This window comes from Heptranchias perlo, chromosome 1 (genome assembly GCF_035084215.1).
Source record: "Heptranchias perlo isolate sHepPer1 chromosome 1, sHepPer1.hap1, whole genome shotgun sequence".
In the NCBI taxonomy this organism is placed as follows: domain Eukaryota; kingdom Metazoa; phylum Chordata; class Chondrichthyes; order Hexanchiformes; family Hexanchidae; genus Heptranchias; species Heptranchias perlo.
Window position 1 is genome coordinate 140,856,557 of NC_090325.1, and position 25,078 is coordinate 140,881,634.

Below are 25,078 nucleotides of genomic sequence, written 5' to 3' on the forward strand. Positions count from 1 at the left end.
TTCCACTGATTGGCCCTACCCTTTCTTTAACTATTTGATTTTTAATGTGTTTATACAATCTTTTACTATTGCCCTTTATTGTGCCTGCCAGTCTGTGTTAGGCTTTTATCTTTTTCTTGCTTCCCCTCTATATTTTAATATTCATCTCGATTCTCTTTTGTATTATTAGCTCAACTTAACCTTGACTAAAATGGGCCCAGCTTCGACAAGGGGAGAAAAAAAACCTGTGAAACCTTTTGAGAAGCTCATGTATTTACATTACATGATAAAGAAGAAGCAGTTCTGTCTTTAGATGCTGTGGAATCTGTCCCATTTGTACTGCGGTTTATACGATTCCACTCCACCAGCTGATTGCGCAAATATTGTTTAGAGGTCAAGATTCAGGCTGCTGGACCTTCCCCAATTGGGATAGGTTTTTATGGTCCATTGATGGGAAACCATATCACTAACCTGTATGGAAGGGGTGATGGCTCCCACAGCTAGAAAAAAAATGGTGTCTGACTGCCCCGATGTTGCTGCATTTCAAGGAACTAGAGTCCCTCTGCTTTACAGTGCAGCCGCTGATGACCTCACCCATTCCCACCCAATGGATTTATGTGGCCATGTGGTGGCGCTGCTGTTAGCTGAAGATTGTCCTACAATGTAAAAGGAGTGGGTTGCACAGCACCGGGTGTCCTGGATTTTAAGGTAACTCCATGTTGAGTTTGGCGACCGAGAATAGCAGAAGTCTATTTTCCAGATGATATTTAGAAAAATGCAATTCCTTAGCATCGCAGAAACCTGAAACTTTTTAAACCCAAGTAGGTAAAGAAGAGGGAGAAAAGCATTTTATTTTGAAAGCACTCCTTCTGAATTTTGATATTCAGTTTCAGTCTGATGTAACCCTGTTTGCTGTTAATGTACCAACCATAAACAAGCCCAGGAATGTATATTTTGTGTGAATATATCTTATTCTTTACTGTACATGTGACTTAGTACAGTCTTGTGTCCACAATCTTCAATGTAGTCATATTATTTAATATTTTAACTTGCCAAACTTTGCAAAACCATTCCAGGTTGGCAAAATACCTCTATTACTCCTGTAGCCCTTAACAGCTTCAGAGCAATGATGCATAATTTAAATTGATAAGTTCACCACGACTGCTTCCCACCCGCATCATTTTCCACTTTGCTGCCTACAGTTGCTTCGGTGTTGTTCTTCACTCCCCATAGCTGAAGATTACTTTTCATTAGGCCTCAGCTTCTTAGTGCTTGAGAATATTCTTTGCCAAACTTATTTACTGGTATTTGACATTGCACCTTTTCCACACTGCCTGAGGAAGGGGAAAGCCCCCGAAAGCTTGTGGGATTAAAAATAAAATCGTTGGACTATAACTTGGTGTTGTAAAATTGTTTACAATTGCACAAACAAAATGAGAGAAACAGATGACAGAAAATGGGGAGCAAAAAGGAAGATAACAAATAGCAAAAAAATGGAAGAATCTAGGAAAAGCAGAAATGCAAATTGACAACAAAAATCCAAAAACAAACAAATCCCTGGTACTCAAGTTTTAAAAAGTGAATTAATAATTTTCACAAGGATTATTGGAGTATGACTTTATAATCAAGCTTTGTTGGAATAACTTAATCATAGTTCATTTTTTAAAAATCAAAGTGAATTGAAGAATTGAAACCAGTTTTTTTTTATATAGTACCCTTCACATCCCCAGGAACTCCTATAGCGCTTTATTACCAATAAAGTCCTTTTGAAAGTGTAGTCACTATTGAAATACAGTCAAATGGGACAGCCAATTTGCACACGGCAAGGTCCCACCAACTGTGAGATAAATGACCAAATAATCTGTTTTAGTGGTAGTTGAGTGATAAGTGTTGTGCCACTGGATCTGTTATGCCTTTCTGAATAAGCAGACAATGCATTGTTTTAACGTCCTACCTGAAAGACAGCATCTCTGACAGTGCAGCATTCCCTCAGTCCGGCACTGAAATGTCAGCCTAGATTATGCGCACAAGTCTCTGGAGTGGGGCTTGAACCTACAACTTTGAATCAGAGGCAAGGGTGCTACCACTGAGCTAAGTGGTAAATGCTGATGATTTCATTGGAGTGGAGGAGTTAATTAGCAGAGCTTGATATCTGTAAAGAACAATGTGTAGTCGGAGGTGTTTGTTTATTCTTGCCATTTTAACAGCATTCATGCTATAAGATTGGAAGTTTTTTGCTTCACACCGATGCTAAACTTGTATGTAAGTCAGGTGCTAAGGCACAAACTGATCCTGAGCGCAGTGAAACTACTGCTCCTCCAGGAAATCTTGCTCCTCTTCACTGGTATCAGGTCAGGGCCTGAAGAAAAACCACTTCACCGTAATGCTAGTTATGCACACTAAACCACAATTTTGCTGATGTGGTTTACCTCTATGCTTCCTCCCAGCCAATTTCCTTGAGTGTTGCCAGGATTTACAATCTAATTAAAAGCAATTACTTAACAGAAATGGATGAGGAAGAATAGGAATATACCTTGTGGATTAAGAGTAACGATGGTGATGTGTACTCTTGAACTTCCCAATCTGAACAGTTGGAATTGGAGAGATGCACCAGTACCCGAGAAAAACGAGCAATGCAAATTGCCCAAATTAATCAAAAACACTGAATTATTAATACTCAATTTTTAAAGGATAAACTAGTATTTCCCTTGATTTCAGGAAATATGACTTTACAATTAAAGTAAATAGAATTCATTGCATTTTGAACAATGTTTTGCTTTTAATCTTAAACGTTTGTCAATATGTGCTGTCCAATTGTTTATGTATCTCTAACCTTAGCCAACAGATGATGTCTGGAACCTTTTTGTATGGATATAGTCACATTGCTGTAATAAGTTTTACGTCAAGTATGCCTCATGTTGCAAGTTTATCAACATTGACTTGTTTGGTTTCACTTTTTTTCTAAAATACGTCCAGGCCTCTGTGTTTTTCCATCTAAAAAATGACTTGATTTACTGTATCTTAAAATATAATTTTCCATTGAGTTTATTAAGTGCATTGGGGAAATGGCCAGGAATGTAAAGTAGTTGTGCATTTTATGTCTGTGTATATCTAATCTGTCCACAAGGAGAAAGGATTATTAAATTTGAGTAATACCGAATGTTATCGAGTTTTTTTATCAACAGTATCACAACTGATACGGTATGCTGCCTTAGAATACACTTCAAAATGTGTAACTAGTTTTTAAAATCTCCTTCCATGCCTGATTTGTTCAATTTTTTCACGAGTGTTACATGAGCTCCTGATAGTTGTTAGGCCAGCAGTACAATCTGGAATTATTTTACTAACTAATAAAGGAGACTTAAATACCTTATACATGTAAAAAATCAATTTAAAAGCTGACAATTGAATTAGAGTAGTACAAACATTATACAAAAATCCGCTGTTGCGTTGATTTGGTAGACATTAATTGTTCTTAGGTTTGAATAATTTATATTTATTGAATATATTCTATAGAGGGATATGTGTGTGTTTTTTAGTCGTAACCCTTTGTTGTATTTTGTTAGTTTTTAGTAAATGTGACTTGCAACATGAGCGGAATGAAAGAGGAAGATTTATTTTAAAAGTAAATACTGTTCCTGACTGTGTTAATGGATTTTTTAAAAAGAAATTTTCCCAGTCTTCAGCTGGTTAAAATTATCTCTACAAAAAATTGAGGATGTTTATATGTTTCTGGCAGGGGTGCTCTTATGGGAAGTTTTTCCTACATCATACTTGAAGGAAAGCCAGCTGAACAGTACTAATTACAAGATCTCTCGCCAGACTTAGAAATAAATATTGAAATTGCATTAAGCCATTGAACAGTGGTATTGATTTAACATTACAATTGACATGTTTAGATTATTGCTTTACCTGTGTGAGGCAGTGATATTAACATGCAGTTGAGAACTGAGTAAGATATATTAAAACTTGTGCAATATTGTTCCTGTCACTTTTGAAAATTCTATTAAACTGTGCTATATTGCAGTATTTTATATAAAGAAACCTACGTAGCCTAACTATTATTCAGGAAATTGATTTGTCGACTACTAACTGAAGTGCAGGAAGAAATCTCGATCTTCAAAATCGCAGTATGGTAGAGCTTTTGAATGGAACACTTACCCACTTCAGACTTCCAGTGTCAACCTCAAATAATTACAAATGAGATATTGCATAGCCAGCTACAGGGTAAAACCCTCCTTGTGCTGCATCAACAAAATGCCTGAGCCCCAACCCCAGAAGAGCATCCAGTATTGCACAAGTGTGACATTTACACTTCCCATATCAGTTCTCTCTGTGGCCTCTGTCAGATTGCCATTTATAGCTGACTCATCTGTGCAGAACTAATTTGTCTGGTATGTCCGACATAATCAGACAAATCAGCTCGGATGTGCAGAATCGAGTGTGAACACACGATTGGCAAACAGCCATCAGTACAGATAACTGGGTCCTTACCATCTTACTGCTTTGCGGTGCCTCCTGACTCCGTGCCCTACAGTCCAGGTGTACACTTTCTTTCTCCATGATATTACCATAGTATACCATATTCAAAAATTTAGACTGCCCAAACTAATTTCTTATATATGGGTTCCTTGCACCTTCATCCAGTAAATCTAGGCTGGGATTTGAAACCAGAAGTCACAGGTGAAGGAAGAGTGTGCTAACCCAAAATGCCACCCACTGCCTCACAGTAAATCTATTTCAGTGCAGTTAATATTGGCAAGCATGTTTTTGAATACCGCACGTTTAGAATAGTGTGCCAACATTCTACTTAATACCTTGGAAAAAGTAAGCTGTTCACCAAGGGCTGTGGTTTATGCAAAGGTGGATCACGTAGCGAATTTACTAAAAGCTTCTGAGCAAATTAATATGAATAACTTAAACTCTTAATAAACTAGTGTATTGGTAGCAAGAGTTATGTTGTGCATTAACACTCTCCTCAAACACTCCCATATTCTGATGCCAAACTAAATAATATCTTTAATCATGTATGCTGAAACATCTATACCCCATAGACCATAATTGTGTTGTCTACTGATGGAGCCATATGTTATGCAGTGCTTCTGGAAATGCACCACTCTCTTTTTCTCTAATTTCTGGTCATCCGACTTGTTAGATTTGTCTTTTCTTTTAATAGATTGCTAATATGGTGGGAGAAGTTTTTCCTCCTGATTGTCACACTTGTGTACCCGTAAAAGGGTATGCAAGGCTCTGTCACCTGAAACCCATTTAAAAGTGCATAAGCACAATTGCAGAGGAAACCTTCCCCTGCAAACAATATATTAAAATAATCTAAGGGATGTGCCACCTCACCTAAAATTTGAAAAAATATGAAGGGAGCATTTACTAAGTCCAAAATGGAGAATCTCAACAGATTCAGTAGTATTCATTTTGAGATGTATGAATTCAGTATATATTTATATTTGAGAAAACGTGTCCATTTTATTTTCTGTATTTCTTTTGATTTACAGTCTTATGTTAAATTGTGTAGCAATCCTGTAGACCACTCAGATGACAGGATTGCCAACGGTTTCACAAGCTATTTTTTTGGTGGCGGGGGGGGGGGGACAGCATTTGGTAATGTTACATTTAGCTGCAATGTTGTAACAGTGGTTCACAATATTTGGCATTTTTTCCTGAGTAAACGGTTCAGTTCTCATTTTAGAATACTTTAGTGGTGTGGTGTAGTAGATAGTGTTGAGGGCTTGGAGGTTACATTTGGCAAGATTGAGGTTCATTGCCAAAGAACTGCAGTGTTCTTTTCTCCATCAATTTTTCTCCTCCCTTCTTTCCTGTAGGTATAGACTTCTTGCTAAAAGCGCCTTGCCCAAGTTGGCATTATTAATGTTTTAATCTTGACTGAGTGTTGCCAGGTTTTTTAACCATGGATGGGCACCATATTGGGCCAGGTTCTGTCCTGATCCAACATCCACCTGTGCAATTACAGCAGAAGTCCCTGGTGATCAGAGCGGAAGCTGTGGTAACGGTTCTCCTCCATACCCTGGGGTGCTGAGGCTAAGTGCACCCCGACTGCAGTCCTAGCTGAGATCTGCTCGCGCAACACAGATCGGGGTTCGCACTTGGGGTTTTCCTGGTGTGTATGGCGCAGCTGCTCACTGGATAAATTCATGGGAGAACTCAAATTGCAAACTTAGTACAAATTATTATGAAGTTGACTTCCACAAAGTTGGAATATTTTGCCATATCATATGGGCTTTAATTGAAATGTTTTTTTGTTAAAAGTAGAAGATATTATTGCTGAGATTGTGGAATAGAATATTTGTTCATTCTCCACATCCACACACACACAGGATAATGCTGTCATCCCATAGGGAAATACACTTGATGATACTCACCCTTTTAAGAGGTTGCATCCTGAGCGATCAGAGGGTCATCTTTAATTTTGTTTTGTTTTGGGCTGCACTCTAGCATATTTGTCTCCCACATCAGAAAAAGTTTACAGTTAATTTATTGGTTGTTATTTTCCTGTGTGTGTGTCAGTAGTGGAAGGATTTGCAGGCCACGATATATACACTCCTTCCATGGCCATGGTGGTTGGTCCTATATGGCTGGAGGGTTTTACGGGCTCCCACAACCCATATGATAGGGATGGGGGGAGTGGAGAAGGCACCCACAACCACAAGAAGCGAGTATCCAGCTGGATGTCAACCCAGAATTCAAAGCCAGACCTTCGGTCTCCACTCACCAGGACTGTCGGGAACGAGGTTCGAACCCTGCACCTTCTGACTCAGAGGTAGGAATGCTACTGCTAAGCCAAAGGCTTGCTCCCCAGTTTATTGGTTATCTGTTAACAAAACTCTTCCAGAATTTCTCCTTCAATTTTAATTCCCAAAATGAAGTTTTATTTTAACTTTTGCCAGATGTTTGAGTTTGTAGTTGAAGTTCGGAAAGTTACTATGCCTCTTTTAGAGACAGCATCTTGAGTTGTGCTTCATTGCAGCCTGCCCTGATCAACCAGACTTCAGTCAACCATACCATACCATGGCTATTGGCAGCTCCAGATTTTTTAATTTTCCTGAGTGTCACGCGTGCCCTCAGTGACTGACTTGGAATGCATATAGTACAATATTTGGAAGTGTGATGCCTGGTTGAAACTCTGCAGAGGCCTAATGTGACATTTAGCCAGTGTTGCCTGGTAAAAAGCACCCCTCCTCTCCCATGTCGAACAATTAAGCATGATCAGGAGATTACATATTCCTGTGAAGATGCACCAGTTGGGACATACTTTGCATCACCTTATACAGCTGGGAAGGAGGGATCAGAGCTCCCAAGTCCTGCCAAAACACCTGATGCATTGGACAGCAATAGTTCAACCTGTAGGTTTGGTCCCAGGCAGGTATCAGTTCCATCTGGGCAACCAGAGTGTTCAGAATGCCATAATTGACCTTGTAGACATGTCTGCTAGTCATACTTATGTGAAATTCCAATCGCAGCTCCGTATATGGATTTACAATATAACTGTGAGAAGGTTGTTACAAAGAATCAGTGGGCCTGGATGCTGGAGACTGTCATCTTCCCTCAGAGAGGCGAGAAGCTAGGCACTGTGGATGAGCAGAGAGATTTTGGGGTCTAAAAGCTAGTTGACAGGTACAAAAAAATAGGAACATAAGTGGACCATTTAGCCCTTTGAACCTGTTCTGCCATTCATTGAGATCATGGCTGATCTGTGATCTAACTATATATCCACCTTAGCCCCATATCCCTTAATACCTTTGGTTAACAAACATCTATCAATCTCTGATTTAAAATTAACAATTGAGCTAGCATCAACTGCCGTTTGCGGAAGAGAGTTCCAAACTTCTACCGCCCTTTGCGTGTAAAAGTGTTTCCTAACTTCACTCCTGAAAGTCCTAGCTCTAATTTTTAGGCTATGTCCCCTACTCCTAGACTCCCCAACAGCGTAAATAGTTTCTCTCTATCTACCCCATCAGTTCCCCTTAATATCTTGAAAACTTCGATCAAATCACCCCTTAATCTTCTAAATTTCAGGGAATACAACCCATCCTGTGAATGCTTTCCTCGTAATTTAACCCTTGCAATCCAGGTATCATTCTAGTAAATCTACGCTGCACTCCCCCCCGATCTACACTGCACTCCCTACAATATATCCTTCCTAAGGTGCGGTGCCTAGAACTGAACACAGTACTCTAGGTTTGATCCAACCAGGGCTTTGTATGGCTGTAGTATAACTTCTAGTTCTCGAGATATAAAGGCCAGCATTCCATTAGCCTTTTTGATTATTTTCTGTACCTGTCCATGACATTTTAATGATCTATGTACATGACCCCAAGTCTCTTTGGACCTCCACTGTTTCAAACTTTTCACCATTTAGAAAGTGCTCTGATCTATTCTTTTTATGTCCAAAGTGGATGATCTCACATATGCCTACACTGAAATCCGTTTGCCACAGTTTTGCCCATTCACTTAATCTATTAATATCTCTGTAATTTTATGCTTCCATCTACACTGTTTACAATGCTGCCTATCTTTGTGTCATCGGTAAACTATGGCTCTCTATTCCGTCATCTAAGTCATTAATAAATATAGTGAATAGTTGAAGCCCCAACACAGATCCCTGGGACGCCACTAGTCACATCCTGCCAATTTGAGTACCTGCCCATTATCCCAACTACCTGTCTTCTGCCGCTCAGCCAATTTCCTAACCAGATCAATAATTTGCCCTCAATCCCATGAACTTCAACTTTAGCTAACAGTCTCTTATGAGGGACTTTATTGAATGCCTTCAGGAGGTCCATATAAACAACATCCATAGACATTCCCCTGTCCACTACTTTAGTCATCTCTTCAAAAGATTCATTCAGGTTCATTAGACATATTATGATCGCTATTAGATAAATGTTTATGCACCGTTAACTAAATCTGGCTCATTGCTCATTATTAAATCTAATATGGCCCGCCCCCTTGTTGGTTCTATGACACATTGTTGCAGAAAGCTATCCTGAACACACAAGAAATTCGCTATCTTTCTGACATAAACTCGTCTGCTTATCCTAATCAATATGAAAGTTAAAATCCCCTATTAAAACCACTCTGCCTTTGCTACATGCTTGTCTAATCTCTGCATTTAAACATTCTGCCACTTCACAGCTACTACCAGGGCACCTATACACAACTCCCACTGCAGCCTTAAATCCTTTTCTATTTCTTAATTCTGCCCATAAAGTCTCCACTGCCTGCTTGCCTCTTGTTATGTCCTCTCTTACCATTGAAGTAATTTCATCCTCAGTGCAGATTCACCAGAATGATACCAGAGCTTAAATTATGACAAGTTGCATAAACCAGACTTGTATTCCCTTGAATATAGAAGATTAAGGGGTGATTTAATTGAAATGCTTAAAATAATTAAAGGATTTGATAGGTTATTTAGAGAGAAACTGTTTCCTCTGGTGGGAATGTTCAGAACAAGGGATGATGTCAGAAAGCACTTCATGTAAAGGGTAGTGGAAACCTGGAACACTATCCCCCAAAAATCTGTTGAGGCTAGGTCAATTGAAAATTTGAAAACTGGGAATGATAGATTTTTAAGGGTTACGGAACCAAGGCAGATAGATGGAATTAAGATACAGATTGGCGATGATCTAATTGAATGGTGGAACAGGCTCGAAGGACTGAAATGCCTACCCCTGTTCCTGTGTTCAAGCTTCTGAAAGGTTTTTGGTCCTGAAGTCACTCAATGACTTGTCTTCTATGTAACATGAAATGTGGCATTGGTTCTCTGGTTCTATAGATGATAGGATTTGGGCTTTTGCAACTCTCATTACTGGAAAATAAGTTGATCTTATGTGCTTTCCTGTTGGGCAAATTTTCTTTTGAAGGTCATGACTTGATCTGCCATTTCCTTTCCACCCGAGAAGCTATACATGTTTTCAGCCAGCTTTTTAGATTGAAGTCTTACTTGATTGGTTTGGTTGAGGAGGATGAATTGATTTCACAACTCATCCATATTTGTTTTTACAGACACAATAAGCTTGTCTCCTTTAAAATAGGCACGACCAGATAGCCTGACTTAATTGTGTGATTTCAGGTGAGGAATGGAAAGCTCTTTGGTCTACAGTCCCAGAGGGTTGACAAAAATTCTTATTCATAGCTATTGCATGAACATATTCGCATCACCGGCGACCCAGAATTACAGATGAATGTTTGTGAGGGCACAGCTGGGTTGGTGCCACTTATATATCTTCTAGATTTACCACTTAGTCCACATTGAGTCATGATACTGCATGAACTCAAGTTTACCACAGGTATATCTATCAAACTCAACCTGCATTGTGTTGAAGAAGCAACACTGGCCAGGTGTCAAGTACATTTTAGTCAGTATAATCTTTGTGTTATTGCTGATTGGTTTAATCTTGCCTAACTGTCAGAAGTTTATGTTAAGTTTATTATTATTGTTATTTTGCTGTATATGCTGCAAAGTTAACTTCATACCAACAATAACCACCCCCTCATACCAACAATAACCACCCCCTCTCACCAAGAGAACATTTGCCGTTTCAGACCACTAAGCATCCTGCTAGTATGGTTAACAGGGCCACAGAAAGCACCTCATCCAGTGATGCACTTTGTGTCCCCCATTACTCTATGATACTTCTGTGGACAATCACATCCAACAATTTCAAAAAGTAGCCCCAGATTTTGGTGGTTATCTGTGATGGTGGAGGGCTGCCCTCTAAAATTGAGAAGAGTGATTTTTCTCTTGATGGCCTGAAGATATTCAGATCATTTCAGCAACAAAAGTCACATTATTAGGTGATGAAGCGATAGATGTTTCCATCAAGCGAGGAGACTGAAGGATTCAAATCTGTTTAATGGTGCCCAAAAGCATGGGAGATTTTTCACCAATTCTGGACCCTAGAAATCTGTCTGGATGAAGCAGCTGAGGACCAAGATGGTTACCCTTGGGTAGATGACCCTTGGACTGTTTGATAAGTGTTAGCATTTGTTTTTATTTAAAAAGCTGAAAGAAGGGAGAATGTTTAGAGACCAACGCAGTGTTGAGTGGTGTGGTGGTCTTGAGATGGCTCATTTTTTCTCCTCTAGTATTTTCCAGTCTCTGTTGCCTTCTAATCTTCCCTGTTTTACTCTTTCAGAACTCCCCTTGTGGTCATATGAAATACATTTGGGCCTGTGCCAGTGCTGCTTTTGCGATAACCAATAGGATATTTCTTCTCAATTTCTCAACAGAAAAGGAGGAAAACTAAGAGGTCTGGCACTTCCCCATAGCCTCACAGCTGAAATTAATAACTGTTCAGTGGGAATCTGACCGTCCAGCTGTGGCATTCATTGGTGTTCCACGATGCTGCAAACTTAGAAGATATTATAGTTTTATCCCCTGTGCCACATGCCACCCCGTCATAAAGCTGGACAGGCATCTTGCTTCCTGATCTCTGCCATTGCAGCCCTCTAATTGATTTTAAGGATGAGTGTGTACTGTGGGGCTATCTACCTTTTTTTTTGCTCACTCCCTCTGTGGAAGCACCTGGTATTCCGCTTTGCATTTCTTACAACAGTGAAACTTAAAAATTGCTCTGTGATGAATTGGGAATGGAATTATGACCTACTTCCCCCCCCCCCCCCCACAATGGCATGGCACGCTGGAACTTCTAAGCACTGTACTACACTTTTTTGTTTCATATTTAAGGTTAAAATATTGTTTCACTGTTGATACTGGCTTGTAGCAGAATGACCTCAACTTACCTTATTTTCCACAGTTCTTGAATATATTCAAATTGCACTTAATATACCATTTTTCTGTGACAAATAAAATTGATCTGTGGAGAACTGATGAGTCTTCCAACCATTTTATTGCAAAGAGAGAAGTTGTTGAGAAAGGGTTGTGTAATTGCTATCACTTTACAAATGGAAATAGTTTATGCAAACTTAAAGTACCAGCTTTATTTTGTTAATTAATGAAGCAAAGAAAAATATGGTCCTTGAAGAGCAAATCTAAAGCAGCTACTCCCAGTTAGAAACCTTACAATGCTGTTAGTATATTTTTCCCAATTGGTAATTTTCTTCTTGCTAGTGACAATTTGGCACATTTGGTAGTACTTTCTCCCCCAAGTCTGAAGGTTATGATTTCAAGCCCTACTATGGACTGAAGGACATAATCAAGACTGGCACTTCAGTGCATTGTTGGAAGTGCTATGTTCTGATGAGATGCTAGACTGGGGCCCCATCCGCCTGCTTAAATGGACATAATGGATCCTATGGCACTATTTGAAGAAGGGCAGAGTTCTCCAAATGTCCTGGTCAACATTCCTCTTTCAACCAACACCAAAAATAGATCATCTGGTAATTAATTCATTTGCTGTTTGTGGGATCTGCTGTGTGCAAATTAACTGCCATGTTTGCCTACATAATAAGCGATTGCACTTCTAAAGCAACTCATTAGTTGTACAGTGCTTTGGGATGTCCTGCAGACATGATATGGTAATGTGCTTATTTGAGTTCTTCTTTCCTCCTACCCCACCATGCACTATTCCCCTAATAATGGCTCAAGTGGGCAACCTGCTTTTGGGACCTCTGCCATTGCTGCCTGAGGTTGACTGGTATTTTAAATATTTATTTAGTCACTGCTTATACCTGCTTCTGAAGTTTCTTCAAACTTCCAAATAGAACATTCATGACAGTATCTTAGTGTGTTTTTGTTTCTAAGCACGAGATATTTCGATTTGCCTCATCTACAGAATTTCAGTACTACTTCTGGAATCCCTTAGATCTGATTGACACTATTGATTTAAATGTTATGATTGGCAATAAGATTGTAGATACCATTTTTGATCAGGAAAGAATGATTGCAAAGGGCACCAAAATCTATCTTTAACCCCTGCAATCATGTTGAGTGAATGCTCAAATTTTAGTATCTAATTTGTGAAGAATGAAGGTAGGAGAAAAGAAAGAACAACTTAGCTATGTATGGTCCCTTATCATGCAAGACACCCCGAATCACTTCACAACCAATTGATTACTTGAGAATATGACTCTCCAATGGCTTTCTTAAGATATACTTTTGTCAAAAATATACTTTCATATCACTGGCCGCCTTATTACAGCCCCTGTTGTACTGTTTCTTTTACATAGGGAGCTAAGAGTGCTAAGCCATGACATGTCAGCCCCTAGCCCAGTGCTACCAAAACACACGCTGCTAGCTGTATTCAGTTTAGTGTGTCTCGGTGTACTGAGACTTATACTTCCTGAGTGCTTTTATTTTAATATTATTAGCAGTAACATGATTTTTAACAGAAGGGATTTCTTTTTTAAATTCTCTCGTGCTTAAAGATGTTTGTCATCCACAATCTAGTTTTGAAAATGCCCACAGTATATTGGGATTTATTCTGATGCAGTTGTTTTTCATTGGTTATAATCATATGACTCTCATCATTTCACAGGTCTGATTTTTATTTTTACGTGATCTGAAAAAGTGTTACTGTTAATGGAGTTTTTTTTATTTAGTATTGCCATTTCTACAGCATTACATTTTTTTTTGGAAAAAAAGAGGAAGAGAACAAAAGACAAGAGCTAGAGCTCATACCAACTGTTGCGGAGTTACCATATACTCTACCTCATGTTAAGTCTTGAGCCATAGACTTTCACAGTGTAGGTCATTTGTGGTTCACCTGAGTCTGAAAAAAAATCTACAATAAAAGTACATTTCTCTTCTCTTCCCCCCCCCCCCCCCAACACCCACCAAACCTCATAAAAAGACATTCAGAAAAAGTTGTATATACTGAGTAATGTGTGCTTCACAAACCCACATTAAGCTATGATGCCAGCCTCAATTGTGTGCTGAGCATCATATTGTTCAAAATCCAGTCAAGTATCTTAATACTCAAGGTAACTGCAACTAATTTGTCTTTATGCTGGACTGTCAAAAATATGAAATTTACAATGCAGGGAAAAATATGTCCATTGTCTTAAAAGGAAGAGTTAATCTTGATATTTTAACATGAACTGAAGCCCTCTTACAAGTGGCAGAAGACCGAGATTGTCTTTTATGAAGGTCTCAATGTTTGCACAGAGTGGCTGCCTGAGCTGTCCAATTTTCTACTGCTTATGACTCCCTAAGGAACTCCCTGTGTGATTTGTAATAGGCATATAATAGACAAGATTTCTGCTGCAATCCCCACTTTCGCTTGTGACAAGTGTGTATTTACATTATGTGCATACATTGTACAGCTATCTTTTTTTAAAAACAGCAATTTCAGTCCTTCTGTACATGCAAAAGGAATATTTAACATCCTATACTAGAAGTATTGATATTTCCTTTGTGGTTGCAATAACTGGTTCAGTAAGAACTGCTGCATTGATAAATATTTCATACAGCACACAAATGAGGTTTTAGTTGTGATAAGGTAACCTGTCAGTGTGCTTCATGTGGAATGCATGCTGGGTAGACACTGTTAGTCAGATACACACTGAGTGGGATGCAGTGCCTGTTAAAATACACTGAGACAGGTTGCTTCTTCACTGATCTAGATGCTTCTAGGGGTTTAGATGTGGCCAATCGTCTTCCCAGTGAGGAGCTTGCAAAGGTTAGGAAAGGGAAGTGTAATGATCCTTTTCTACACTGGCTGAAAGAGGATTGCACAAGTCTTAGTGCCTCCTGGGAAGGGTAGCTGGGCTGATTAGTCTTTGTTATTGATTGGAGTGTGCAGGTAACTTCTCAGTTAAAATTCACTCCCTGTGGAATGCTGATACTGTATTGGTTGGAAAGTATATTCATTCACAAGTTATTTGTTGAGCCTCGAGCTGGCTGTGGTTTTGAATGGTTAATAGGAGGTGCCGCTCTGTTGCCTTTCAGTATGTGTGCTTTTTATATAATATTTAATAAATACCGTGGCTAATAACTGACCCCCTTGCATCTCATTTGCAATTTGTACCGGACGTTGTTCACTAAAGCCAGGGTCTGCTGTGAGGAACATTGGCTTCTGATTTGTAGATGTTTAAAAGCTTACGGTTTTTGATGCCAATGCCATTGGCAAATATTTTTTTAAATGCTAGTAGAACATTTGTGACACACAAATTACTGTATATGAAGTGGTTGGAATAAAAGTAGTTGTCTGTCTTATCAATCAGTGAATGTTTCTAATGCTTTGTGCCATTTTTAGCAATGTGCATAGCTTTGAATATCACTGGGAATTTGTACAGGTTAAACTGCCAGAAACACTTAACTGCAATACAGATAGTTGGAAAATTAAATTAAATCTTATGCAAAGAGGGGTAGAGTAACGAGTATGTACAAAAAGCAGTAATAATCCTTTGTTTTTATACTCTGGCTAACAAAAATGTTGAGTTTTATCTCAGGTCGTTTTAAAGTGAAATGTAAAAACTTGTACAAAGTTTATCTTGTGTTACTTATTGCACATAACTAATTTCAAGTGTATTGATTGAGTCTATTTAGATGGTGTTCCTGGGCTAAATTTGAAATATGAAGAAAGTCCTGAAAAATCAGGGCTTTTTTTGTTGGAACAAAGTAGATTATGGGACAGTATGATAGAAGTGTTTAAAATTAGGAAAGGATGGGATGGGGTAGATAGAAGCAGACTGTTACCAGTAGTTGCAGGACCATACATGATTAAATGTAAGAGATTTAAGATAGAGTGTAAAACAAACTTCTTTACACAGAGTTCTGAGGCTGTGGAATTCACTTCCAGGGTTAGTGGTTGAGGCAAAAACTGTCAACATTCAAGATTAGATTGGATAGATAGGTGAAAGAAAGGGGGATAAAGGGACATGGGAACAGGGCGGGTAAATGCGATTAGGCTACTTGCTTGAGTGGAGGGTAAACGCCGACAAATTAGTTGGGTTGAATGGCCTTTTTCCATATCGTAACATGTATTTCTATATATTTGTATTTGCAACAGCATTTTTGCCATTGAGTGGAATATCTGACATTTAGTAGTTCTGCCATCTTATTAATACTGTCCATCAAGATCTTAATATTTCTAATGTTTTCTGATCAGTTTCCCTTTTTCAAGCATTTACTTTATATAAAAAAAATTCAAGGAAAATTGCTGAGATTTGTAGAAATTTTCTGAAACGTAATACCGCTCTTTGCCAGTTGTAATGGAAGCAAATGATTCATTAGGCTTTATCAGGATTTATTTATGACTTTGTGACATTCAGGGCTGGAAATGTTGATACAGTTAATTAATATATTTGAAATGATTCATTTTTTAAATCTTGAATGTGAGGGAAAGTATCTAACTAGCATATGTAAACGACGCATAATGCAAGTTGCACAAAATACTGGGTTTTGTGGCAGCTAAGATGATTGTAAATAGAAAACTGAACACACTCTTGACCAGAAGGATAGAAATGGGAAAATATTTAATTTCAGAACCTAACAGCATAGTTTTCTTTCAGTATAATAAGGTTGCCATGATGGATAGCTTCATTTTTCTTGCTGACAAGTTAAATTGCACATTTATCTTGCCCTGGGCTAGTACCAATATTTCATTGGACCCATCCCCAGGTGGATTACAATTGTGTTTTCAGGCTGCCTGCACCTAACTAACTAGTGACTTTTGTAGGCTAGTTTGTTAATAAAACATGAGTTCACCACAAATCTGTATTCTGTAAACCGCAGACAGAGAGTTGGTTATGCCCACTTTTTCCCCGTGTGAGACAGCGCAAATTCTAAAGCCATAATTTCTGCTAGCTTTTTTTTAATACATACTTGTCTTATTTGAAAGGCAATTGGTCAAACAGCTCCTGAATTTGTTTTAAAATGCTTTGAGAACAGAGCTTCTCCTGTGGTATGTAAATTTAGTATCATGATGACTAATTTGTATCTACCTAGAGAATGTCTCATTTACTTGGGGGTTGCAGGAGAGCTGTACTGTACGTACATAAAGAGATCCACTGCTGTAAGCCAAATGTGCAAAACTGCTTTGTGTAAACACCATGGCATAAGATTAAGTGATATTTTGATTAAGGTAAATATGGTAAGCTTTGAATTCTTACCCTTGCTGTTCCCAGGTGCTGTGCTCAACATTCAGATATCTTAATTATTAATGTGGTTGAAAGTGACACTGTGTAGCAGATATTGACACTTCCATTCTCAAGTTGTACATGATGCTTTCTGTCGGGTATGTAGAATTATTAGAATGAAATGTTTACAATTTACTTAGAGATTTTTAGTTTCATATAGAAAGTGGGAATTGAACTGTGGGTTGTTACCATATCAGATGATGATAACCAGTCTATTGGAAGCAAAAATGCTTAAGATTTTAATATTTACATAAATTGAAATCTGATCACATCTTTCCATTGAAGCATAGAAACCAAACAAAAGGTTAGTATTCTGATTCTAGCTAGCTCCTCTGATTGTTCAGGGGGTTAAATCACTGTATCTGAGCCATACAAACCAGGAAGACCTCAGCAGGAGTAGTTTTAGGGGTGCTACAATTGGCAATAGAGTCCCGAGGTTAGGGAAGGAAAAATTGGCCTGGCTGCTACTCCCTATTGCTGAGCACTGACCCCTGCTAGAAGTGTTCATGTGGATATTCAGGTAGGACAGGATCAGGTGTGACTTGTGATATCATCCACATTTGGATAGCTGCCAGTATTCACTGTTACAGTTTAAGCCACAAAAATTGACCACTTGATGAGGTATTGGAGGGCAACTGCCACCTGTGGAACAAGTTGATGCCTGGAGAGAAAGGGGGACAAATTTATAGAGAAAAGAAATACAATGGCAACAGTGAATAAAACCTTTTTGAGCTGGTTAGCCAGTAATTCCATACTTTTCTATTTGGGCACCTGCTTTTTGGTCATTTACAAGAAATGGTATCATTGAAATGTTTGTAAGCAGAACATAATTTGTTCCATAACAATATTTTAACTTTTGTTGTGAAATATCTAATCATTTAAGGCAAGTTGTTTGAGTTAGACTTGCTATTAAAGTTATTTCTATAAACAATTGTTTTGCCAAAACTGAATTTATTTGGCAAATACAGTGGAACCTCCATTATCCTCACTCCATTTATCTGCCTTCCCTATTATCTGGAAGGATTTTCTCTGGACCAAGTCTTTGCATAGCCTACCACTGTTGTATTTTATCTATGAAAAAAGTTATATTGTTTTGTTTTTTGAATTGTGCTTGCCTTTATCCCTGTGTCTAGCCCATTGTACTGTATGAATAAACTCTTGGACCATAAATGTTATTGACAAAACACATTTTGGCAAATAATCAGAACAAAATTTACATTCAATGCACTGTTTTTGTACTATACAAAGTTATCTTAATTTTAAATTATATCCGCCTAAAACCATTCAATATTTTGGTTAAAAACTTTTACAAATGTGATACTCGAATGTAAAATAAATTTTGAAATGTAATCTTATCCCCTCTGTTCTCAGGCTGCAACAACGTGTACACCATCCACCAATCTAGTAAAGGTTCAGGAAGTAGCAAGCTGGCTGTTGGAAATGAACCAGGAATTGCTGTCTGGAGGCAGCAAGAGGCGTCGAACTGGAGGATCTCTCAGAGGTAATGCCTCCTTGAATCATGGGGAGGAGGAGCAAATGAACAGAGTAGTGGAGGAGCAAGAGGGGCATTGTGTGAGGAATGCTGATGGCAGTGGAGCTGAGGCAAGCAGCAGCACCAGTGATGAGTCCCAAGTTGCTGCAGAAGAAGAAAACAACAACCGAGTCACAGCAGAGGACAAGGAAGAGAACAAAGAGGAGGAACAAGAGGATGGTGACGAGGAAATGGACCAAGACAGTGATGATTTTGAACAATCCGATGATAGTAGTAGAGAAGAAGATAGCACAAACGGAAATGATGTAACCGATCAAAATTATAATGTTGATGTTGCCACTCAACAACCACTGGCTCTATTAACGAAGAATCAGGTAAATGAGAATCTGTTAGTGACCATAAAAAGCTGAATTTAACATATAGTGATGTCCTACAATCAATTTGCCAGTTTGATTTATTGTATATTGCAATTCTATAATAAGTTAATGACAAGTGCCTGTTCTGCTGTAAGTATGCACAGTAAAGTTGTGGAGGTATTGCAAATAGGTACAGCATGAGCAGGATCAACAGAGTAGCCTTCATGTGCTAATATGTTGCAGAACTCTTGACAGGCCGTTGTTTAGGTGCAAGAGTATTTAGATATGTCTGTGTTTTAACAGGTACTGTTAAATCATTTCCTAGTGACTGTTTTCACACATTTTTACAGCTTATGAAATATTTGCAGTGAGATACTAATTTCCTATTGCACAATTTATTAGATTCTTCAACTTGTAGAAGTGTAAATGGTTTCCGAATTTACCTTGCTGTTTGGTACTGTATATTGCAGTACTGGAAAATGACTGGGATATGAACATAGTCGAATGTGTTATTGGGCAAAATTCTCACCTAACTGAGCAATTTAATGTCTGATTCTCTTAAAAGGAAAGAATACTGAGTGCACATAGAAAATGGTTTTGGAATATGTATGAAAAATATTCACTTGAGTGAAGTTGACTGTAAATACAACAAAGTTATTTGAAATCTGACAAAGGGTTTTGTTTTGTATAGTCAAGTACCAAACCTGACAGCCGCCTTGTTATTTAGGATTTGGCATTGTAATGAAGCCCTCCACGTGATTGTGCTGAATTGTCTAGGGAATCCTGGGCTTAATTGTTACTTACAAAAAAGGGCCAAATTTTGAAAAAGCTTTGTCCTCTCTCCCACCCTGACAGTTCATATCCGTGACCACCTGCATTCACCTAACCCTATTCACTCCTTCACTGATAATCCCACTCCACATTCAATAAATTCCTTCAGATTGCATGCCTGCAGTACAATGGCTAAATCACTACATCTTTCTCTTCAGGCATTTTGGGGCAATGAGAATCTTGTTTTTTAAAAAAATTTCGGTTTCTTTGTGTTTCTCAAGTCCAACAAACTTATATCCTCAGGGCTCCACCGCTAGTCCTTCTTAATCCTTTGAAATTCTTGATTTCATTATCTCTTCTGATCTTAAATAGAACTCTCACATCTCCACCATTGCTAAAGCTGCCTTCAAAATCTCTTTCCTTTTTCATGCTGTGCACTTTCCCCCTCAACAAATCCTTACTCTGTTTCAAGTCCAAGTCCATCCAAGACATGAATATTTCTCCCATATCTTGGGGAGAGAAGAGAGTCTTCTAACATTTATTTTACACTCTTAAGAATGAAATAAATGTTAGAAGAAAAAGTTTAACTCTGGGCTTTAACCTCTATCTGTTGCAACTTTTCTTCTCTGTTATTGATACTACTGTTGTCCATGTTCCTCTGAAGTTTTATCTCTTCCTTCTAACCTGCAAATACATTGTGCAACACCATCCTTCTCCTCCACTTTCTTACCGTGTTGAAGTGAATGCTCATTACAGCCTCCTACTCTTAACTCATTCATTCCAGGATCTCAAAACTGTAGAACTGTTTACCTCCTACTTACCACCCAGAGGCCTATCCTTCCTCCCCCAGACTTTATGCTTTTAAAACCCAAGCTTGACATCATATTATCACTACCTGATTTATCTCTTACTCTTGCATTATGGGCCTTAGCCATTTGCCTTGATTTCTCAATAAAAGTAAAGCAATAAATCTTGCTTTAATATATAGCCAACATAAGACCATAAGAGATAGGAGCAGGAGTAGGCCATTTGGCCCCTCAAGCCTGTTCTGCCATTTAATAAGATCATGGCTGATCTAATTTTTAACCTCAACTCCACTTTCCCGCCCTTTCCCCATATCCTTTGACTCTCTTGCTGATCAAAAATTTGTCTAACTCAGCCTTGAATGTATTCAATGACTCAGCCTCCACAGCTTTTTGGGGTAAAGAATTCCAAAGATTCACGACCCTCTGGGAGAAGAAATTCCTCCTCATTTCCGCCTTAAACCCCTTATTCTGAGACTATGCCCCTTAGTTTTAGATTTCCCCTATGAGAGGTAACATACTCTCAGCATCTACCCTATCGAGTCCCCTCAGAATCTTGCATGTTTCAATAAGATCTCCTCTCATTCTTCTAAACTCCAATGAGTATAGACCCAACCCATTCAATCTTTCCTCAAGACAACCCTTCCATACCCGGAATCAACCTAGTGAACCTTCTCTGAACCGCCTCCAATGCAAGTATGTCCTTCCTTAAATAAGGGCACCAGAACTGTACACAGTACTCCAGGTGTGGTCTCACCAGCACCCTGTATAGTTGCAGCATGACCTCCCTGCTTTTATACTCCATCCCCCTAGAAATAAAGGCCAATATTTTAGATTCAGATTACCTGCTGCACCTGTATGTTGACTTTTTGTGTTTCATGTACGAGGACACCCAGATCCCTCTGTACCGCAGCATTTTGTAGTATTTCTCCATTCAAAAAATAAAAAAGCAAAATATTATTCCTCCCAAAGTGGACGACTTCACATTTCCCCACATTATATTCCATCTGCCAAATTTTTGCCCATTCGCTTAACCTGTCAATATCCCTTTGCAGACACCGTGGGCCCGATTTTAGCACCCGCTATCGGGTGCGTTCTCGGCGGGGGGGGCCTCGAAAATCGTAAAATCCAGGATCCCGACCGGATCCCGCCTCGATCCCGCCCACTTCCGGGTTCCCCGCTGATGCGCCGGCGTGCGCAGGCAGCCCCCACTGGTGGGAATCCCGCAGGCAATTAAAGCCAGCGGGATGCCACTTGAGAGTATTTATGTAGCTATTTCAGGTCATTAACTGACCTGATTAAGGGACTGTGTGTGATTTTTGGATCAACATGGGACTGTTTCCCACACTGGGGGAAACACTCCCAGATCGAATGGACGTGTTGCAGCTGTCAGCCTGTGGCAGCTGCAAAGGTCCATTTGACAGGTGGTGTGGGGAGACCCTCACCCATTGCAGGAGGCCAATCTGTCACTTGGGACAAAGTTTGGCCTCCACCACCCTCCTCCTGACGGTCAAAGTCACCAACCTGCACACTTACCCCGGGGTCCGGAGACATGTACCTACCTTGCGGACCCCCTCAGATGTACATCTTGCGGATGGGGGCCGCCGTAGCTGCAGTCATGACCTCCTCGGAGGGCGAACAGCCTCGCCATCCACGCCGTCCACCTCTGACACGTGGAGCTCCACAACACAGTGCTATGACACATCCACCTGTATAGCAGGAGGGAGGGCTACCGCAGAGAGAGATGCGTCGCAGAGGGCACTACCCTCGCCACAGGGTCCGCAGGCCGAGGCTCAGCCTCCTGGACCTCTCTGAGCAGCAGTGCACACGGAGGCTCAGAGTCACTCGACATCTAGTCGTGGACATCTGCAGCCTCTTTCATGCCGAGCTGCTCCTGGCTGGCCCGTGCACCATCTTCCTACCTGTCGCTGTCAAAGTCACCACTGCCCTCCCGAACTTCTCCGCAGCCTTCCAGGATGCAACCGGGGACATCGCCGATGTCTCTGTCGTCTGCGCAGAAGAGCCTTACAAATACACCTACACCCACTCTGCAGTGACACAATGGGTGGCATCAGTGGTGGGTCCTCATAGTGATACCCAGGAGCGGGCATTATTGCACAAACCGGACAGGATTCGCGAAGACATGGCAGTAGCGGTGCCAATATAATGTGTGATGTGAGTTGGTCAGAAATTCAATATAAGTAACAACCATGACAAACCCTCAAACACCCTTGTGCATCCCCTTCATGCTCACGACAGGTTTGCCTTACGCTGCCTACTGCACATATGTGATGCATGCCCTGTGGCTGCAGCACAGGTGGTGGCAGGTTGAGTGAGGCTGGCCGTGAGAGAGATGCACGTGAGGGTGAGTATGGGATAGAGCCATGAGATTGTATGAGGATTGGGTTGCGTGGTAGTGGCGGGGTGAGTACTGGCGAGGTGAGTAGGTGCAGGTAAGATAAGGATGGGGTTTGCGTGGGTATGAGGGGTGATGTGACAGAGTAGTGTTGGCAGTGCCGAAGGAGATGTGGGGTGGGGGCAGTGATGTGGCAGACGGAGTGTAGGGGAAAGACTACGTGTACTCACTGTGGCTGACCTACTGAGGTCATTGGACCGCCTCCTGCACTGTGCGCAGGTGGGCGATATGTTGGTGGCACTGGTGACCCCCTCTGCCACCTCGAGCCAGGCCTTCCTGGTGGCAGAGGCAGGCCGCTTCCTCCCGCCCGCTGGGTGGAAGATCTCTGTCCTCCCCCTCCTTCTCACCCCATGTATTGATACCTGGAGTGAGGCATCATTAAACTGGGAGCAGCCTTCCCCCTGGGCTGCTCCATGCAGTCATCTTTGCTATTTGTTGCAGCATCTGTCAGAGGAGGACTGCCCCTTTAAATAGAGCGCCTCCAGCTGACAGATCTTACTGCGCATGCGCAGCCCGCCCGACGCGCAGACCAGCAGCGGGGAACCTGGAGGAGCAGGTAAGTGGCTCCAATTACTGCGTTGCCTGCTACGATCGCGCGGGAAACCCACTAATTTCACCGGGCGCGTTACCCACGCGCCCGCTTGCCCACCCGCCGAGAACCCGCACCCCTGCTAAAATCGGGCCCCTTGTGTCCTCATCGTAACTTGCTTTTCCACCTATCTTTGTATCATCACCAAATTTGGCCACAAGACACCCTGTTCCTTCATCCAAGTCATTGATATATATGGTAAATAGTTGAGGCCCCAGCACTGATCCCTGCGGCACCCCACCAGTTACAGATTACCATTTTGAAAATGACCCTTTTATTCCCACTCCTTGTTTTCTGTTAGTTAGCCAATCCTCTATCCATGCCAGTATATTACCCCCAACACCATGAGCTCTTATCTTGTGCAGTAATCTTTTATGTGGCACCTTATCGCATGCCTTTTGGAAATCCAAATATACTGCATCCATTGGTTCCCCCTTATCCACCCTGCCTGTTACTTCCTCAAAAGAACTCTAATAAATTTGTCAGACATGATTTCCCCTTCATAAAACCATGTTGATTCTCCTTGATTGTATTATGAGTCTCCAAATGTCCTTTACTACTTCCTTAATAATGGATTCTAGCATTTTCCCAATGACAGATGTTAGGCTAACTGGTCTATAGTTACCTGCTTTCTGTCTCACTCCCTTCTTGAATAGGGGTATTACATTTGCAGTTTTCCAATCTGCTGGGACCTTTCCAGAATCTAGTGAATCCTGGAAGATTACAACCAACGCATCCACTATCTCTGTAGCCACTTCCTTTAAGATCCTCGGATGCAAGCCATCAGGTCCAGGGGACTTGTCAGCCTTTAGATCCATTAGTTTACCTAGTACTTTTTCTCTCGTGATAGTGATTGTTTTTAGTTCCTCCCCCCCCTTTGCTCCTTGATTTTCTACTATTATTGGTATGTTATTCGTGTCGTCTACTGTGAAGACAGATACAAAATACCTGTTCAATTCCTCTGCCATTTCCTTGATTTCCATTATTATTTCCCCAGTCTCATCCTCTAAGGGACCAATGTTTACTTTAGCTACCCTCTTCCTTTTTATATACTTGTAGAAGCTTTTACTGTCAGTTTTTATATTTCTTGCTAGTTTACTTTCATAATTTATTTTCTCCCTCTTTATTATTATTTTAGTCATCCTTTGCTGGCTTATAAAGTTTTCCCAATCTTCGGGCTTACCAGTAATCTTTGCCATGTTGTATGCTTTTTCTTTTAACCTGATACCATCCTTGACTTCCTTAGTTAGCCATGGTTGGTTCACCCTTTTTGTGGAGTCTTTCCTCCTCACAGGAATATATTTTTGTTGCGAGTCATAAAATATCTTTTTAAATGTTTGCCACTGCTTATCCACCATCATACCATCTAATCTGTTTACCCAGTCCACTTTAGCCAATTCCACCCTCATTCCTTATAATTGCCCTTATTTAAGTTTAATACGGTAGTTTCAGACCCAGGATCCTCGCTCTCAAACTGGATGTGAAATTCTATCATGTTATGATCACTGCTTCCCAAGGGATCCTTTACTTTGCGATCATTAATTAATCCTGTTTCGTTACCCATTACCAGATCCAAAATGGCCTGTTCCCAATTTG

The 25,078-nt window shown here is 40.2% G+C and overlaps 1 protein-coding gene across 4 annotated transcripts in view; it reads left to right on the forward strand.

Moving 5' to 3' along the window:
- The window catches only part of fbxw7 (F-box and WD repeat domain containing 7), a 227,470-nt gene that overhangs the window by 64,474 nt on the left and 137,918 nt on the right, over window positions 1-25,078 (forward strand). For all 4 annotated transcript variants that reach the window (XM_067992005.1, XM_067992013.1, XM_067992022.1 and 1 more), the window contains exon 3: window positions 18,427-18,921. In XM_067992005.1, the coding sequence (XP_067848106.1) occupies window positions 18,427-18,921 (495 nt within the window). The remainder of the gene's footprint in view (window positions 1-18,426; window positions 18,922-25,078) is intronic.